The following is a 19,824-nucleotide window of genomic DNA, read 5'->3' as shown; positions in this document are numbered from 1 at the left end:
GAGGTTCTCTGACCCCTTAGCCTTGTTCAGCTCCACCTCCCATGGCCAGGCAGAGCCGGGGAGCCTGCTCAGAGCACTGCCAGGGAAGCAGGCCAGCCGAGCAGCGGGTGGAGGCGCACAGGCATGGAAGGCAGATTACATGTCACTTCCTATTAGCCACACCAGCAACTTTCCCAAACCACCCAGAGAGGGGCGAATTAATAGCAACTTTGAGGAGAAGCCAAAAGCAAAGATTAACACTGAACTAAAAGGAGACTGTGTCTTCTTTTCCGTCACGGGTGGCTTGGAATGCCTTACGGAGGGTCAGGTTTGCTTACCTGTGAGGTACATCTCCTCCCCTTCGGTGAACATCTGGTGGCAGCGTACACATCTGGCACAGGTTGGGTGGTAGTGCTTCCCTCCTGCCTACGGAAATAAAAGGAAGAAACAGGAGGTCAGAGCTGGGGCTACTGCCCAGTGGGGTTGAGTTTGAACATTTTCCGGGCACATTAGTGTGGTTGGTGTGTTCACGGCCCTGAGGTTTGATGGGAGTCTACCCAGGGGAGTCTAGAGCCATCTAAAAGTCCCCCCAGGAAGCTTGGTGATTCCAAACCATGGATCCCTGGTGGCAGTTCAGGGGATTTCTCTGGACACCTGCACTTCCATTTTGGCAGTATAAGGGCCCTTGGGAGGCCACTGATCTCACCTCCTCATTTCCAGATGAGGAAACAGCCTTGCTTGGAGGATATCCCAGCATCCCCCAAGAATGGGGCCCTTACCATTAGTGGTCCAGGAGATGATTTTAAGTGGTACATGGACCCAGGGTTTAATAACATTGGATCAATGAAAAAAAAATGATCTCCTTTTCAATCCTCTATCAATTCTTCTGATTTTTTTCAAGGAGAAAGTACAAGTTTGGTGCGGTGTGTCTTTAACACCTATTCAAAACTTACTAATCTACCTTTTTAAGAAGGAGAACAGGTGTGAGGCTTGGAGCCTCCACAAGCAATAGAATCTAGCTAGAACTATGTTTATTTTTTGGTTACTGGGAATATGGCACGTGATCTTAGTTTTCCTGTTATGTTATATAAGTTTTCGTATATGTCAGTGAGCCAACTTAAGACAATTTAAAGTGTTAGTTAAGAACACGTACACAAGGTTCACAGACATGGCAAAAACTGTGAGTGGTACAGGAAGGGACAAATAGACGCACAAAGCCACGACCTGTGGGGAGCCTCTGACCTCCAGGCCACTCCCATGATGGTTACGTGGGTGCCTCCACCCCTCTCCCCAGCTCACCCAGTCTGGCCTAGCTGGCCCCTTCCCTATACCCGCTTTCCTGTTCTACCATTATTTAAAGTAAAAATGGACGTGATTTGTAGCTGCAAATTCTTCTTTAGGAGAAGAGACAGCTTCAGAGAGTTTGTGACTCAGGGGCCACCGGAAGGCGGTGGCAGTGCTGGCGCTGGGCCTGGCAGGGGCAGCCAGCAGCCCAGCGTCACTTCCATGCTGTGTCTGACACTACAGCCCCAACCTAGAGGACGTGATGTGTCGGGGTGGCTCCAGCTTTTCTATATGGGAGGAGCGTGGTGCTGTGACTAGGTGAGAAGGGGGGCTTGTTTTCAGGGTCTATGTTACATGTTAGGGCAAGGTGTTGGGGGGCAATATGCCTGGGGGATCCTGAAGGATATAGGGGGTTGTTAAAGCCCCTCCCCGACCCCCAAGCTATCACTTGGCCTGATGCTATTGGTTTCCTTCAAATTCAAAAATTATAATTGCATAATGCTGAAGGCCGATTTCTAAGCCTTTTTGTGGTGGGGGTGGGGTGGGGGAGGTTGAGTATGGGTTTGCCTGTTTGGGAATACTTGATTTACTCTAAAAACTTAGCAAGAATGTGGAAAGGGCAGATTTTTAAACAGGAAAAAAACCCCTCAAAAACCTCCACTATCTATCCCTTGCTTTTAGTCTTGGTTGTTTGCGTGGCCCCCACCGATGATAAAATGTCTTTCCCGCCATCAAAGCAAACTGTGTTCACACTTCGGAAGGAGCCTGCTCTTTTCCCCAGCTGAGATATCGTGGCCCTGGTTCTCCTGTACCATGACAGGGAGAATTGGTTTAATTAGCAGTCTCTCCCTACTTCGTGTCTCTTTATCATTTGAATTATAGACCTGTTTTCCAGGGTGGCAACAGCACATTGGCAAAACTTAAACTTGGCATCTTCCTAAATGTCATGCCCCACCACCCAGCACCAGCTGAAAGAAGCTCCGCGCCCACCTCAGCACCCTGGCCACAGATGGCATTGAAAACAACTAAAGGGAGGGAGGGAGGGAGGCTCTCAGAGCCGCTGGCACCAGCGTAAGGGAAACCAAGTCAGCGAGACAAGATGAGACATTCTGTCCGTTCACAAACTGAAATCAAGAAAATAGTGAAGAACAATGGCAAAGAATTAGTACCTGAAAAATGGGGCCATATCGGAGACGACTGAGAACCACACACAAGGTTAGGAAAAGCAGCATAGGGCACCAGGTTTGTGGTTCTCCTTGGCGAGGACACAGATTCATCTCTGTCACTGAGGAAGGGACTGTAGGGTGTCCTGGGGAAATGGAATTTAATGAAGTGCCTATTGTGTACCTGGCTATGTGCTGGGTGGGCCCTGTAGTGGGCAGCTGTAGTTTTTGCCTGGCCAACATCCTTCCTCCTTCTTCCAGAAATAGCACCAAGCCTTTCATGGGGGGGACTTCCCATTCCCCACGTCAGGCCATGTGGGTAAGTAGGGCTAACCCCACCAATAAACGTATTCCCACTCTGGTCACAGATACTGGTTCAGAGATGGGCCTGAGAGAGGCCAGTAAGAGTCAGTCCCAGGATGTTTGCTGAACTATTAGAAGAGAGACGCTCTCCTTCCATTGCTGCCTGAGAGCCAGGATGTTAGCTTGGAGTGACAGGTGTCCAACTTCCCCACCATGAAGGAGAGATTTCCTGACAATAAAGCGACACAGAAGAAAGTGGAGCCAAGATGGCGAGATAGTCTAAAAGCATTTGTTTGAGCACTGGATTCAGCTGTGCCTGAAGCTAGAACTACCCCTGGGCTCTTTATTATGGGAACTGATAAATTTCCGTTTTGGCCTGAGCCATTTAAATATAGGTTCTGTACTTGCAATGAAAAGACTCCCGACTAACTATAAAGGAAAACCACAGTCCTGTGTGTCTCCTTTACTTTCACACTCCTACCACATTCATTGCACTCCTGACACCAGACATGTGAGTTTTTTCCCCTACACCAAACAATTCTTTGGGACACCAGCTGGATGTCCTACAATTTAACTAAGTTCTGACACTATTTACCTGGCGAGAGCATCAGGCCCCACAAGTTAAAGGCTCAGTTCCACAAGATTGTCCCCCCCCACCCCCCATACACACACACTTCAGATTCCAATCTCAAGGCCCAGGTTGTCTCCTGTACATCTGACCAACTGGCTATAAATCGGGGTTCCCACGACCCCCAACTTGGGTTTGATAATTTGTTGGAATGGCTCATAGAACTCAGGAAACACTTATGTTTACCAGTTTATTATAAAAGGATGTGATAAAGGATGCAGATAAACATCCAGATGGAGAGGTGCACAGGACCAGGTTGGGAGGCAGGGGTGCGGAGCTCTTTGCCCTCTCGCACAGCACCCCTCTCCCAGCACCTCCCTGTGTTCGCCGACCTGGAAGCTCTCCAGACCCTGTACTTTGGGATATTGGAGGCTTCATTACATAGGCGTGATCCATCATTCACTCAGTCTCCAGACCCTCTCCCCTTCCAGGAGGATGTGGCATAGGACGGAAAATTCTCAGCATCTAATCATGGCCTGGTCTTTTCGTGACTGGCCCCCATCCAGGAACCCACCAAGGGTCGCTTCATTAGAACAAAAGACCCTCCTATCACCCAGGCAATTCGAAGGGATGTAGGAGTTTGGTGTCAGGAATCAGGGTCAAATATTAAAACAAAAGATGCTCTTAGTGCTCTTATCACTTAGGAAATTACAAGGGTTTGGGGAGCTCTGTGCCAGGAACCAGGGGCAGGGACCAATATACATATTTTCTAACATGTCCATTCGGGGTTAAATAACAGTAGTATTCTCCATTGATAGATAAAGACTCTAAGACTCAGAGAAAGTTACTCGCTTAAGGTTTCATGGCTTGACGTGATAAAATTGGGATCCAAGTCTGTTTCACTCCAACCATGTATGTTTCATGACATCCCCACTACCTCAAAGACCCCCTCAGTGGATGAGAGCTATGGGCAGCGGTGTGGGGATATAGGAGCCCAGAGTCCTAGAATTTGCTCTGTCTCTACCAGAAACACTGCGTGTGACCTTGGAAAAGCATCACATGTCTTGGGGCTCACTTTTCTCATCTGTAAAATGAGGAGGGTGAACTAGTTGATTGCTAAAAGTCTCTCCCAGCTCTAAGAAAACAAAAATCAATATGTCCAAGATGCTAATGGAGCCTCGTACAAACGGAATCAATTGAAATGCAGTCACCACAGCTGCCCACGAAAAGGAGGCTCCCACAATGCTAACAGACAGTAACAGGCAAGAAAAGACAACCCCATTGACATCCATTCAGAGCAGCTTGGAAATGCTGGGGCAGATTCCCATTTGCAGCTCTGCATGTAATCAAAGCTTTTCCTTGAAAGAAAAGTAAGCTTTTATGATCTCCCATCCAACTGACCCTTTACCCCCCTACAATCCTGATGCCTCTCCCCCACAGTCCTGCAGACCCCACACATGGTTCTCCGGCAGGCGACATTCTCCACACCTCACAGCTTTTTCTCAGCCCGAGCAGACTTTACCTGCTCTGCAGAATCTGACCCACACTGACTGACCCCACCATCTTTTCTGAAGGTCTAGCTTCTCATCTCCCCCGTTCTCCCCCAACACCCCTGACCCCCTGACTGCTCTTCCTCTTTCTGTGATAACGCCCAGTTTCTTCCTGCCACCTCTAAGCAGCTGCCCCACAAGGCTGCCTTCAGCCCACTCCCCCCATCACCTCTCTCCCCGCCCCCCTCAGAAATCCTAATGACATCCACGATGCTGACTATCATTCAAATCCTAGCATCATTAAAATTGGTCCCTTCAGGCCTGAGCTTTGTCTCTGAGCTCTGATCCACATTTTTGACAGCCTTCTTGAAACTATCCTGGAATTTCAATCACAACCCCTCCCAAAAGGAACTCACTGTGTTTCCGCCCAGACCAGCTTCTTTCCCTGCCACTCCCAGTTCTGCAGATGGCAACACCAGACTTCCTCTCACCCGGGCTTGACACTTTAGACCAACTATTGGCCTCTTGTCTTTCAGTCTTCATGTCTACAAGTTGCCCCACATTTGCAAAGCTACGGCAATTCCAATTCCATAATCCTGGAGACACAGTGGTTGTCCTTTCCACTGCCACTGTAGTCCTTCCTCTGAGGTCATGGTCTCCTCACTTCCAGTTTCTTGCCTCTAAATTTAGCCCGTGTACTAAGGTGTTATCCTCTCTAAGGTGCAGCGCTAAGCAAGGTCACTTCTGCTAGGTCTTTCCACAACCCCCCCGTGGCCCAGTGAATCACAAACTCCTCGCCCTGGTATTGGGCCCTCGGAAACCTGGGCCCCGTACTCTTCCTGTGCTCCTGTTTCACGCCTTATCCTCCACATTGCACTCTTACTGCTCCCCGGAAATGCTTGATAGTTTATCAACTCTGTGCATTTGTTTACCTTTTTCTAACTCCCTACAATCTTTTAAAAACATAATTTGATCATGTTGCTCCTTGGTTTAAAGCTCTCCAGTGGCTCCCCATTGCACTTACTATAAAATCCGGTCTTTTACAAAGCCCTCTGTGGGATGCCCTGTACGATATACTCCATTCCCCCTGGCCCCGATTTACGTAATTCAGCCACCCTGGCCTTTTTCTCTGTTCCTGGAATGGGTCAAGCTCATTCTTCCTCTAGCTCTTCACATGACAGCCTCCTCATCCTCAGGGCTCTTTCAATGCATCTCCTCAGAGATTCCTTTCCTGGTTGCCACATTCTCTCCTGCTGAGTCCAGATGTGGCTACAGAATCCTTCTCAGCACCTGCTGACTCCAGTAACCACAACCAACTTTCCAGATTTGTCAGAATGAATGATTCTGCTTGAAAGAGCTGACGCAGTTTGCCATCCCCCAGCCTTTGTCAGTGGGAAAAGTGAGGCCTTGACAGGCAAAGATACTCACGCCAAATCTGAGAATGAGTTAGCCGTTGAGTCAATATTAGAATCCAGTTGTTCCTACACTTAGGCTATTGTTTTTCCTTAACACCAAACTCTTTCTGTTTCTAATGCTCCAGGTGGGTGCTCCCAAAGCATAGATGGCTTCCTGGGCCCATAGGTGTGGGAAGGAAGGCCAGGAAGGCCTGTGGACAGGGTCTCAGGAAGGGTGCTGCAGGATGTCTCTCCCTGGCAGAACAAGCTGTGCATGGAAGGCAGAGGAGAGCTGTTGCCATGGCGACGTACTAGCCAGAGAAGGGCTTAGGGAGCAGGCTGCTAGACAAGCTGGTTCTTAAATCAGCACATTTACCAAATGCTTAAAAAAACAAAACAAAACAAAAAGAAGGGCTCCCATCCTCTAGCAGGGTTAGGAAGAAAATCATAATTGTTACTCCTCTGTGATTTATCTGGATCGGAATCCAGAGAAGTAACGATGTTCCCATCATAGCATTTTTGAACCAGGAATAATTTTATCCAGCTGCTCATTTTGGGGGTGCCCAGAGAGGCAAGGTTGTCTGCTCAAGGTCAAGTAACAAGCTAAGCTAGGGCAGAAGAAGTGTGGGAGGTGGAGGCTGTGGAAGAAAGGGGGTGTGGTGACTTTCTCCATCCTCAGTGATGACTTTTTGGAGTCACAGGCCATCCTGCTCAAACATCTTCGCAGTGACTTGTACCCACTCACCTCCAAGACCCTGCCGCTGATGTATCGGTCACACGTCTCGCATTTAATGCCAAACTGGGAATGGTAGTCGGACTCGCAGTACGGAACACCATCCCTGCAAGAGGAAATCCACACAGGAAGAGGAAGTTGGGGGGTTTGTGGGGGTAAAATGTGGAGGTTCCAGGACCTGCAACGGATGGGGTCTGGGCCAGAATTAGAAGCACTGGGGAAGCTCGTTAAAAACGCAAACTCCCTAGGCAGCCCTCAGATCTGTGGAATAGGAGAAGCCCTGGGCGCGGGGCCCAGGAACCCACATTTTGACACACTCTTTGAGCCTGCCTGGGAACCACTGGTCTGCTGCTGTCCAGCTACCACTTTTCCACTCTCCTTCCCTCTCCCCACGTGATCGCCAGACCCCTTCTCTTCCCTTTACCCGAAAGGCTCTTAAAATTTTTTTTATTTTAAGTTTATTAATAGTTATTTTTATTTATAGCAGAGGTAATATTTGCATTTGGCAAATTACAAAGGTATAAAGGGAAAAAAAAGTCTTCACCCTCCTCTCTGCGCCTCCCAGTTTCTCTTCCAGGAAAACCAGGAGGTAATCAATGTGATCAATTTTTTTGCATCTCTTTAGGGCTCCTCTTCTAATTAAAAATTTCACCTGTAGTGAAAGAATCGTCTGACTGCTCCCGGGTCAGTAGCACGGGAACCTCCTGGCTACCGCCTCTGAGCTCCGTTTTTGCCTAGCACTTACCACTTACCAGGCAGTAATACGATGGTTGTTATTATTCCTACCCTGCCCCCTACTACTTGCCACGGACATTTATTGCTGGGTGTGTGTCAGGCTCTCTGATGGTATTTTAAACAGATTATTTCATTTCCTCTTTATGGCGTCCCTATGAGGTCAGAACTATCAGTCCCTCCATTGTGTGCATGAGAAAACCCAGCTCGGTTGACCTAGCGCTGGATTCACACCCAGGCAGCCTGGTTTCTCACTCAGGTTGCTGTGAGCATTAACGGACATGGTTCTAGGGTGTCCTAGGGCTGCCAGGTGAACCCCCATGACTGCGGAGAGGGGTCTTTAAGGAGGCCACTTGGGCCCAGCTGTCACGTGCCCATGTGGAGGTATTTGGGGTCATCAGAGAGCTCAGCCCAGCCTGGGGCCTGGCCTAGCTCTAAGGACTTATCTGATGAGATGTATCTCTCAGGAGTGCTGATGACAGCTCTGAGGAGAGAGGACCATTCCCCCCACCTCTGGGTTTAACAGAACTGACTCACACACAGAAAGCCTAAGGGTCAGGCACGTCATTGCTCCGCCTCCAAGTTGCCGCCATGTTGGGATTGCTAGGGGCCCACGCTGGGCGGCAGGGCAGTCAGGGTTTTCCTGAAGGAGAGGCAACAGTGAGGACCAACGCCCAGCAAAGTGGGCCCCTGAGACCGATAACCCTGTCCAACCCTTCTATACTCTGGGTTTGGGAGGGTGACTCTGAGGGGCATAAAGTCGTGTGTCAGAAGGTGGGGACAATGAGCCAGCAAAATTTGGGTATAAATGCTAACACCACGTTATTTGGATCCATGGGTTGGTAAGCCTTGGGAAATTTGTAGGATACGTGATTCTAAAAAGAAGGCAGATGGTAAAATCAATATTTACTAGGTATTTCTTAGGTATGAAGCACAGATCACTGGGCCTTTACCCATGAGATAGGCCACCTTCTTACCCCTATTTTTATAAATGAGCAAACTGAGACTTGCACGCTGGGATTGTAATTTGGGCATCGATGCCGGGCCAGTGCCTCTAAGCCCCTGCCCGTCTGCTGGCAGACAGATGCAGAGCCCAGAGCCAGGCTGTAGAGGCCCAAGTTGTGGTGGGCAGTCTGGGCGGGGCTCCTTGAGAGGAGTTCTGAGCAAACCGTTACTCCCCCAGAGAATTCTGACTTTGGCTCCCAGACTCAAGGACTCCTGGCTGATGAATCACTAGGGGCACTCCTTACTTGGCAGGTACAGAGGAGAACACTAAAATCCTACTAGCATGGCTTTCAAAGTTCTCAGAGACGCGACCTCAGTTCACCTCTGCAGCCTTGGACCCCGCTGCACCTGTGCACACACCTGAGCTCCAGCAAACAGGATGGATGCGTCCAGCACCTCCCTGCCCTTGCCCAGTCTGGGCGTTCTGCCTAGAAGCTTTCCTTCTTTGCATTTTTCAAATCTTGTCCCTGTTTCCAAGGTCCAGCTCAAATACCACATCTTCCATGAAGCTCTCCCAGGTTGCAGATTCCACTTCCTGCTAGTTAGAAAATCCCTCCTTTTTCTGAATATTCCTGGCCTGTGTTGTCTGGCTGGCATCCATCTCCCCCTCTGCTAGTAGCAGCACCTCATCTGGGCTTTCCTTAGGGAGTCACCCTCTCTACTCTCAGTTACTTTGAGCCATAGAGGGCTGTTCTCTGGCTCTAGGGGTCACTTCCTCCTGGCCAGTGATTGATCAGAAATGGGCATGTGACCCAGCGGTGGCCAAGCCGTGAGACTTGTGCTGGAGTTCTTGGGAAAGGAGACCCCCCTGCTGGGCTCACTAGCCTGGAGTTGCTGGTACTCCTCTTACCACTTGGGGAGGGCCTGCTTGAGAAGGAATTCAACACCGAGGGAAGCAGAGCTGAGAGACACACACACACACACACACACCTCAGGTGCTGATGACATCTTGAGCCCCTGGATTCAGACATGCTGGAAGCCCGCATGCCTCTGGCCTTCCCATTCCTATGAGTCAGCAAACTCCCAGTTTTGCTTTTAAATGAGTTGGAGTTGGGTTTTCTGTCACTTGTGATCAAAAAGATCTGAAGGAATAAAACTTGTCTTGAGCTCTCTATCACATATCCCCTGGTGTCCTAATTCTTCATCCATATGCCTTATCTCCCTTATTAGACTAGAACTCTCTTGACAGCAGAAACCATGGATGCTACATTTTAGTGCTTGTTGTGTCCTAGCATCGGGCCACAGAGTGGTACCTGGGAAGTGTCTGGGGTGAGAAAGAGTCAAAGCTGTGAGGGTCTGTGGCCATCTACGTGAGTATATAACTGTGGTCACTGGCTTAGCAGCAAGGGGGGCTTGTGTGGTGCTGCAGTGTGCAGGGCTCTGGACGCTGGGCCCTCTCTGCTGATAATCGTGTGTGCCAATCCTCTCCTGTCCTCTCCTCTCGATGAGATTCATTCAGCAACTATATTATCGACTATAGGTCAGGCACTGTGCTAAAGGCAGCAGCGAATAAAACAAAGTCCCTGCCCTGGCGAGGACAGACATGAAATATTATCACTGAAGCAAGTTATTTACCCCCCGAGCCTCAGTTTCCACAGCTTTTAAAATGGGTATAAATACCTCATGGGGGTCGTTACGGGGTTTACTGTGATAATCCATATACAGCAGTTAGTATGTTCCTTGTACATAATACAAACTCAGTAAATAGTCATATTACCATTATTAAAACATGAACATGGATAAATACTACTATAGAATTGCAAACGGTGTTAGTCTGGATGAAGGGACAAACCGGGTACTATGAGGGCCAGTATTGGGGGACTGGAGGTGGTAAGAGGTGGTATGAGGCTACCTCCGAGGAGAGGGTGTGGGACCTGAGACCAGAGGGAAGGGAAGGAGCATGTGAAGAAGGGAGAAGAGCATCTCAGGCAAAGGCAACACGGTGGGAGGGACCCAGGGTGGGTGAGACGCTGTTCGTGGCAGAAGTACGGTAGCTGGATGGAAATAAAGGGACATGGTGCTGGACAGTCAGGTGAGGGCCAGAGGGGACAGCCTGGTAGAATGCAGAGGCCCGGGGAGCCGGGGTGGGGAGGGAGAGCGACCCACTTGCTGATGTACTCTCCGGTGAGGATGACGCTGCAGGTCTGGCATTTGAAGCAGCTGACGTGCCACTGCTTGTCCAGTGCCAGGAGCGACTGGCCATGCTTGATCTCCTCCTTGCACCCAGCACAGTCTGCAAAGACAAGAAGACACCACTGAGCAAAGGATTCTGGGCCCCTTGACACTGCCATCATCTCATGCCCAAGTCAAGGACACCCCTTTGCGAACACCAGTTTTCCCACAGCTGCTCGCACCCTGGCACTGGCACCCATCTGGAGCTCTACCAGGGGAGAGAAAAGGCCACCGGAGCCTCGGCCTCTCAGCAAGGGGTCTTGGCCTGAGGGAGTAAGAAAGATTTCCCAGGATTCCTCCAGAAAGTTCCCTGCTTGTCATCTTGACCACTGTTCCTCCAAAGCAGACCTTGCATTGCTTCTGGCCTGCCCTTCAGTAGCTCATGCCACTAAGCTCATGCCACTCTCCATGACCTGGGAACCTGCAGCGTCAGCACCACCCGGGAACTGGCACACATGCAGCAGCGCAGGCCCCACCCAGACCCACCAAATTTTATCAAGAGCTCGGCCCACAGTCAAGTCTGAGAAGCACTGCTCTAGCTTAGTCTCCATTTTTTCTCACCCTTAGGTGGGATGCTCAATGGCAAAGAGTGGGTCTGTGTTTTGTGGTTAAATCTATTCTCTCGCGTAGCGCCTGTGCTCGGCACATAGCAGGAACTCAAAGCATATTTGCTGAGTAAGTATGAATGAGTGGGCCTTAGAGGTACCCAGGCAAAGGATAAAATGTACCAGGCCCGCCCCTCCACAGTGTGCTTCTATACCAAACATTTGCCTCCCAAAGCAGCAAGGATTAGAGTCTGATAAGACTGTCCCAAACAAGAAAGGTGCCCTCACGCTCCATCCCCCTCACCCTGGGACACACGCAGGGGCCACAGAATGCGGGGCCAGCTGCCTACTGCTCAGTCAACATCCGGGGAGGGGCAGGAAATGGAGCCAGAGTCCAAGGGACTTGGGAGATGTTGGGAATTGAGGCCTGGCCAACCGGATGGCCCACTCTGGAGGAAGAAAGGGTCATGGGGCAAAGTTTACCAGAGGACAAGCCTCACTCTTGGCGCCACAAGACAAATACACACTGAAGCAGTAGGGAGAAAGAAACGCACATCGCGTTGGGAGAGCCTGGCTGGAAGCCCTCCCATCCAGCTGGGAGCCAGTCCTGAGAGAGGAGGAAAGTCTGCATGTCTAGGAAATGGGGTGTGCCTGCGCAGGCTGTGGGAAGGGTCTGGGCCCTGATGAGGAGCTGTACGACGCGACTCCCATAGTACCCGCCTCTTGGCTACTCAGCACCTTTCTTTCTTTCTTTTTTTTTTTTTTTTTTTATACAGGACTTTATTGGGGAACAGTGTGTACTTCCAGGCCTTTTTTTTCCAAGTCAATTTGTTGTCCTTTCAATCTTAGTTGTGGAGGGTGCTGTTCAGCTTCAAGTTGTTGTTCTTTCAGTCTTAGTTGTGGAGGGCACAGCTCAGCTCCAGGTCCAGTTGCCGTTGCTAGTTGCAGGGGGCACAGCCCACCATCCCTTGTGGGAGTCGAACCGGCAACCTTGTGGTTGAGAGGATGCACTTCAACCAACTGAGCCATCTGGGAGCTCAGCGGCAGCCCAGCTCAAGGTGCCATGTTCAATTTTATTTGCAGGGGGCTCTGCCCACCATCCCTTGCGGCAGTCGAGGAATTGAACTGGCAACCTTGTGGTTGAGAGCCCATGCTCCAACCAACTGAGCCATCCGGGAGGCAGCTCAGCTCAAGGTGCCGTGTTCAACCTTAGTTGCAGGGGGCAGAGCCCACCATCCCTTGCGGGACTCGAGGAGTTGAACTGGCAACCTTGTGGTTGAGAGCCCACTGGCCCATGTGGGAATCGAACCGGCAGCCTTCGGAGTTAGGAGCATGGAGCTCTAACCGCCTGAGCCACCGGGCCGGCCCCTCAGCACCTTTCTAACATCTCTGAGCACAGGCTGGGGGCAGCCAGGTCTCTGATTGTAAAACGCTTTAAGCCCCAGACCTTCAGATGGGGGGCTGGGAAAATAGTTTGGGGTTTATTTATTTTCCTTATTTTTCTCCTGGGATAAGTCTACCTCCCCTTACCGCTCCCCCCATCCCAGTAATCATAGGCTTCAGAATGTAATAATTTAGAGAGGTCAGGCACTCCCTCCCCTTTTATAGACAGACAGGAGTCTGAGGCGACTTGCCCATGCTCGGCAGAGCAGAACCTGAGGGTTCAGGTGTCTGGTCTGGCTTTCCAGGCCACAAATAACTGCACTTGTGTCTCTGTGGGCCTCCCAAATAGGGTTAAATGATTCCATAGGGGTTCAGAATTCACAGAGCATTTGGTGACTGTCCCACCCAAAGCTGGAATCTATAGCGTTCTCAACAGGTGGGCACCATCCTCTGCTTAGTCACCTGCAGGGGTGGGCAGCTCACGTCTTTGGAGGAAGTCCACTCTACCTCTGGATAGGCCAGATCGTCAGGATGGGCTTCTTCATACGGAGCCGAGACCCAACTCCTGCTGACGCCCCCTAGTTCATGCATCCAAGAATAATCTACCTCTTTTCCCACCTGGCATTTCCTTCCAATATTTCAAGACAGCTGCAGTGTCTCTCTTCTGCTTCCTGTTGTACACTCGCTTTTCCTTGCTTGAAGTGGCCATCCCTCCACTGATCAAATTCACTGTGGATTCCATGGAGACAGGCACGGAAATCGGCCAACCACCCAGTTCTCTACCTCGCTAATAAAACATATTTGAAGAGCTGCGTTCTTTCAGGGCCACATTCTAGTAATGAATCCCATCTCTCTAAGTTGTAGTGATCTATCTGGAATGAGTTGAGCACCTGGAGTTAAACTTTAGGAGGTAGTGCAGTGGGGAGAGGTTGGGTTGAGAGGTCAGAGGCTGGCTGAGGGGAGGATCCCAGCTCCCCCACTGGCGAGTTATATGACCGGTAGGCCCCAGCTTCCTTATCTGAATATCTTCCTTATAACACTGGTGTGGAGATGAACTGAAATCAGGTCTGTAAGGACTTAGCACCGTGCTTGGCACTGGTGCCCACTCAGTGGTCACTGTCATAGTTGTTTTCCGTTCTTCTGTTTGCAACCCACAGTCTCTGCATTCTCCAGTCTCTGATCTGAGGCCAGAAGCACCAGGGAAGGCCTGCTGACCCTTCCTGAGAACTCGGGGACACCAGCTCCACGTGGCTTTTCTTTTCATGTTAAGCTGCTTGGTCCTGCATTGTCCTGCTTCATATTTATCAGGACCTTTTTTCACCCTCTTCTTCTTCCTTTTACTCTTGGCCACCGTTGGAGTCTCAGGCACCCATCCAAGAGCCCATGAGTCTTGTGTCATCAGCAAGGTCAGGAAAACCACACCCTGTCCCGAGTTGATTTCTGTAGGGCCAGTTGTCTCCTCCTCATATGTTCCTCTCTATTCCAAAATTACAACCTTCAGCTGGCAGAAACTATGCGGCTGCCACCTGTTCCTCCCAAATCCTTCAGTTTATGAGGTCTTTAAAGACCCCAGACAGCCATTTTTAGGTTTTCTTGACTGTGTCACTCATTCCATTTAGATCAGCAAAAATGAGTGGGTTTTGTGCGTCATAGCAAGTTCCCCACCTTGTTTTGGGCAACTGATCCAGGAAGACAGGCCCCTTCTCAATGAGCAAATCATGCCTTTGGCATAGGGTTTTAAGGGAATAGGCTCCAGGGCCAGGTTGCCTAGGCTCACATCTCAGTTCCATTACTTACTATCTGTGTGACTTTGGGCAAGTCATTTAAGCTCTCTGAGTCTCAGTTTTCTCATCTATAAAACTCATCTAAAAGATAAGTTACTCTTATCTCCCTTATAGAGTTATAATGATTAAACGAGGTATTATATATAGAAAACTTAGTGTATTGCCTGACAGTAGTGACAGTCAATCAACGTTAGCAGCGGTGATGGTGGCGGCGATGGTGGTAGCACCAGGTGGTGATGGTGGTGTTGGTAGCTATTGTGGTGATGGTGATGGTTGTGGCTGTGATGGTGATAGTGGGGGTGACGGTGACGGTGGTAGTGATGGTGATGGTGGTGACAAATGGTGGCGTTGATGGTGACGCTGCTACTGCTGCTGATTCTTCTCAGTGAAGTCTGTGAGGAAACATTTCTCCTTCCTGTGCCAACTAACACGATTCTTTTAACAGTTCCTGAGTATTATTCTTGATCTTTTTTGAGTAGATACTCCTCCTGCTTTTCCAGAAAGTGTTTATTCACCCTCCAGGGATGAAACTTCACACTCCCATAGATTAAAAATACACCATATTTTTTTTCTCCTTCTTTTTCCTTTTCCATCTTAGATTCTCTAGAATCTGGTTTTGGTTCTCTCTATCCTTTGGGAACTCAACAGACCTTCCATCATCTCCTCTAGTCGTTTGTAGTAGGGACAGTGACCCCCTCTGGGGAGAAAACATTTCTATGAAACACATGCCCTGTAGATCCACAGATTGATGTCTTTACTTAGTGAGTAACAAGATGAGCCATGATCCTGGGGGACCCTCCCACCCCGGCATACTGCCCACGTGCTCATTTGCTTCTCATTGTTCATTCTTTCTCACCTTCCTCTACCTCCTGATTCACGAAATTATGGTGGAGACATTGAGTAGCCTCTCCTCAAGGACACAGTCACACGCAAGACTCCCACACTAGCTGAGGAATCTTTCACCTGTGTGAGACCTGGTGCACACAGTAACACGCAACAGAAGCAGAGAGAAGTAGCAACAGATCCAGGAATCTTCCTCTTAGTTCTCCTTTGGTGCGCTTTCTAGATTAAACCTCCAAGCCAACAGAATCCCTCGCTTTATATGTAGAGAGCGCTGTACACACTCCCATGTGTTAGTCTGGCTCCTGTATGCTAATGCATTTGCTTCCTACAAAGCTGGGTAGACTGAGTCTCAGGGCCTCTACACCACTGCTCTGCATCCCGCAGAAGGTTGGCAGGCTCCTGACTCCCAGCTGCCCTCTCTCTACTGCCTCACACATGGTCCCGCTGGACTCTCGCCACCTCAGTGGCATCTGTCGCAGGGCCATGGTCCTGCATCTCAGCATCTCACCCTTGCTCATTCTGCACAGTGTTTTCAAGGAGTTAGGAAAGATAACAGTGTATGCACTCAGCCACCTGTAGATGGAAACCTGCTCAGAGCAGCACACTCTTCTTGAGCAGCCCCAAGGATACCGAAGGAAGGGCTGTACACATTCCGCCAGCAGATCTGATTTGACTGAAAGGAAGGAAGGGCGAGGGAGGGCGCCTTCCCATCGTCTTTTCCCTGGCTCACCGCGCTGGCTGGACTCTCCTGGAACACTGGGAGCCAAGCCCTGCTGACTTAGGGTGCTCCATGCTCAGCCACCTCAGCAGGATGCAGCCCCAGCACGCTGACTGTGACAGCCCCCCGCACTGGCGCAGGGTTGCAGCACAGGAGGCTAATGGGTTTTCATCGATTCTGTCGACGAGGCCAGCGAGTATCATGAACCATGAAAGAACACCGTGGAGCCTAGCACGGCTCCCGGAGTCCCTGGGCGCCAGGACCGCATGTAGCAGCCGCCAGCTCCCCCGCGAGGGCACATACCATTAGCAGCCTAACAAGGGGTCTGGAAACGCTGATTTAGACGTCTTACTGCCAGACACACCGGAGTGGAATGGACATGCCACAAATTAGAATGACTGTTCCAAGGTATATTCTTGCTCCTTAATTTGCCCCCCAAATCTATGGTTCAGTGATAAAACATAACATCTACTATAGCCTGACAGATAGCCCCTCACCCCAGATGGTGCTCCTCAATCTCAGGGCAGCAAATGAATCACCCGGGAAGCTTCTTCTGAATGAAGCTTTCTAGGTCCCATTCCTAGAAGGCCAAAGGGGTCCTAGAAATCTGTATTGTTATCAGTTCTGCAGTGACGCTGATGCATCAGTCCCTGGGACACACTCTGAGACGCTAGCACAGCCCTGTGGTTTGCACCCATAGTTTCTCTTTTGTAAGACGTGCCTGAGTATTCTTTTTCAGTGGAGTCGATCAAAATTGAGAAGCTCTGGTGGCAAAGCACTTGACCAGTTCTGTTGGGGTGCCCTTGGGAGTGTGGATGCAGAGGGGAATCAGGTCAGGAGCCCAGCTCATCTCAGAGAAGCCCCGCCCGACTGCACAGGCCATCCCTGCTTGAGTTGGGCCGCTGCTTTCCCTGCATTTGTACTTAGGGAAGCTTGTGAGTCTGGGCTGTATGCCAACTGGGTCATGATTCAGGAGTCCTCCGGGGCGGAGGGGGGGAACCTCCTCCACTTCCCTCCAGGCCTGCAGGAGCCGTTAATGTTGCTGGGACGGGGGAGCCCTGGGACACAGCGCTGTGGACGGGGAGGCACCCAGTGGGGAAGACTCACGGCTTGGTCCTCGGATCTTGATGGGCTTACTGCTGGTCATGGACTGGGAGCACGTCTGACACACACATTCCTTCCCGCTGAAGGTCACCTTGTCTCCAATGGGGAAAGGCTTCCTGCAAGGGGGACGAGAGAGAAATTCAATGCCTCTTCTTTGGAGGGATTCTGTGTCTACTGCTGACCTGACAACACACGCGCCGAAAGCTCTTTGGGAACACACACAGCTTGCCTTCTAGAGCACCAGATAAATTCAAGCGCCGTTCACAGCGCCAGGCTGGCGAAACCACTCAGTTAGGGCCAGGACTGGAAACTGGAGGCCCACTAGGCTAGTTACTTGAATTTAACACTGGGCACCTCATGACACTTAGTTGAACTTACATATCACATCTGTAAAATGAAGAGGTTAGTAACTCCTCTGAGACTTGTTCCTTCTTCCTCGAAGGACTTTTTCCATCCCAACTCGATCTATCAAGAAGAAGAACTCATTCCACTCCAGACTTACCAAATTTCTTTCTTTCACCTCCAGGAAGTTTAGAAGTCCGCAGATAACCTCTTCCTCCCCTCCTCTGCATCTGTGCAGTTTTGAGTTCCACAGCTCGGAGCTCTCAAGCTCGTCCATGGCCTGCCTCCCTAACTAAATATAAACCATCTCCAGCGTCCTCACACTGTCTGTCCCATCACGCAGCTACTCTTGCACAGGAAGTTGGGGACACCACAGACTCTGAGCATAACCCCTGACATAGGCTGCCAGTGTCTCCACTGCCCCTGCGTTAGCAGTGGGGGTCGATGGAGGGAGTGTGGGGGCCAGAGTCGGGGAGCTGTGTTTTCCTCATGGTTCAGGCACTGACTCACGGTAAAAGGACACGGCGTGACCTCGGGGAGGTGCTACATCTCTGTTGGGCTTTAATAAAATCTTAGACCATATGGACCCTACTTGTTAGCTTTCAGTGGGTCTGAGATTCCAGGACCCAGGGCCCAGGTTTTAAGAGATGAAAGAATGAATGGATTCCACTTTTTACACACTATACCATTGGCCCCAATCAGAAACTCTAATTGGTTAGTTACTCTAACTGGTAACTAACAGGTGGTTATTTTATGGGGAGAATAATTTATCTATAAATTCCGTTCCCAATTAAAAAATGCATTTCCAATCATGCTTTACTTATGACTTAATCAGAGCGGTCCATTAAATTTTAACGTATTTGGGGGCAAGGTTGAGGTTTATTTTTCATCCTTCATGTGGTGCTTGGCATATAGTGGACCCTTAATGAACATCTGCTAAGATAACAAGTGATTGGGATGCTGGGGTGGGGAGGAAGGATGGGGTAAGCATTCCATGACCTTACAGATGTCCTGAGAGGCTACATGGTTATCATTATGGTAATAGAAAGAATAATAGAAGCAGACACAATTATGTACCAGTCACTGAGCTAAGTAAGGTCTTTGCATGCATTGTGTCATTGATCTTCATGAAAACCCAGTGAGCTTGGAATGGTTTTGATGCCCATTTTACTGATGAAGAAGCTGAGACTTACAGAGGGGAGGTCACGTGCCAGGGTCATGGAGGAAGGCTATACACAGGTATGCCTGCAGCATGCGTAGCTGAGACGTGAGGGCCTGGGCCAGAGGCATGGTTTCCAAACTGAGTCCTGAGGGGCCAGGATGCTCAGTGGTTCCTTTGGGCCTTGTGATGGGAAATGGGAGGCTGAGTGCGGGGGCTCGGGTTCTCACTCTGCCTTCAGTGCAGGACAAACTAGTGTTTAACACTAGGTCACGTTTGACAGAAAGGGTTCAGGTGCTAAAAGGTTTGAAAACCACTGGCCTATTGGATCCTCCCACCCCTGAGATTCTAAAATCCAAGCGTCCAGTATAAAGCCCTGTATAGCCCCAGATCAACCCGAGAAAGGCCATTGCTTCCCTTCCCTAGAGGCTAAGGACGAGGGTCCTGGCCTCTGCTGGCCCCTGACTCACCTGCACAAGCTGCACACAAAGCACTTGGGGTGGTAGGTGCGGCCCAGGGCAGAGATGACCTCACCGGTGATGAAGTCTCGGCAGCTGTCACAGCGGGTGCCATAGAGTTGCTGGTAGTCATGGGTACAGATGTACTCTTGGTTCTTGAAGAAGAAGCCCGACTGGGCCAGGCCGCAGCCACACACTGGGGAAGCAAGGAGGGAAGCAAGAGCAGGCTGAGTCCTGGGAGGGTCTGCAAGCCCAGGGTTCTCACTGGGGACAAGGCCGGCATCTGACTTGGCAATGAGTGGCTAGAGAATGGTGGACATCAGACCCCTGGGCCTTTGGGGCCAGCGTTCCTTAAAGTATAGCCTGAAGACCGCTTATGTGAGAATCACCTGGTGGGCTTCCAATGCAGGTGCTTGCGTCTGAGTCAGACTCCCTGAGGCTGGGACCCAGGCATCTGCACTTTACCACACTCCCCAGCTGATGGTAATGCACACCCACGGAGGTCGTACCACCCTCTCAATACATGGATGAAAAGTTGAAGGCTCTGTGGCTCACACAGTGCTGTATAGCTGGTGGTAGGTATCATGAATTTGGTAAAAGAATCGTTCAGTTAAAACGTTTCTGGGCATTTCCTACATGCATGACTCTCTGCCAGCTGAAGGGCA

At 50.2% G+C, this 19,824-nt stretch overlaps 1 protein-coding gene across 6 annotated transcripts in view; it reads right to left on the bottom strand.

Annotated features, from left to right (window-relative positions):
• Positions 1-19,824, bottom strand: part of ABLIM3 (actin binding LIM protein family member 3) — a 103,381-nt gene that overhangs the window by 37,566 nt on the left and 45,991 nt on the right. For all 6 annotated transcript variants that reach the window (XR_012489830.2, XR_012489831.2, XR_012489832.2 and 3 more), the window contains exons 4-8: positions 19,172-19,355; positions 17,204-17,316; positions 10,758-10,884; positions 6,927-7,020; positions 318-405 (exon numbers count right to left, since the gene is read on the bottom strand). Coding sequence is in view for 1 of the 6 variants with exons in the window: in XM_019734351.3 (XP_019589910.1) it covers positions 318-405; positions 6,927-7,020; positions 10,758-10,884; positions 17,204-17,316; positions 19,172-19,355 (606 nt within the window). In the remaining 5 variants the exon portion in view is untranslated. The remainder of the gene's footprint in view (positions 1-317; positions 406-6,926; positions 7,021-10,757; positions 10,885-17,203; positions 17,317-19,171; positions 19,356-19,824) is intronic.

The sequence above is a fragment of the Rhinolophus sinicus genome, chromosome 5 (genome assembly GCF_057876585.1).
Source record: "Rhinolophus sinicus isolate RSI-liver-muscle chromosome 5, RSI-T2T, whole genome shotgun sequence".
NCBI lineage: Eukaryota > Metazoa > Chordata > Mammalia > Chiroptera > Rhinolophidae > Rhinolophus > Rhinolophus sinicus.
Note: the sequence above shows the minus strand (reverse complement) of the source record. Positions and strands in the feature narration are given on the sequence as shown.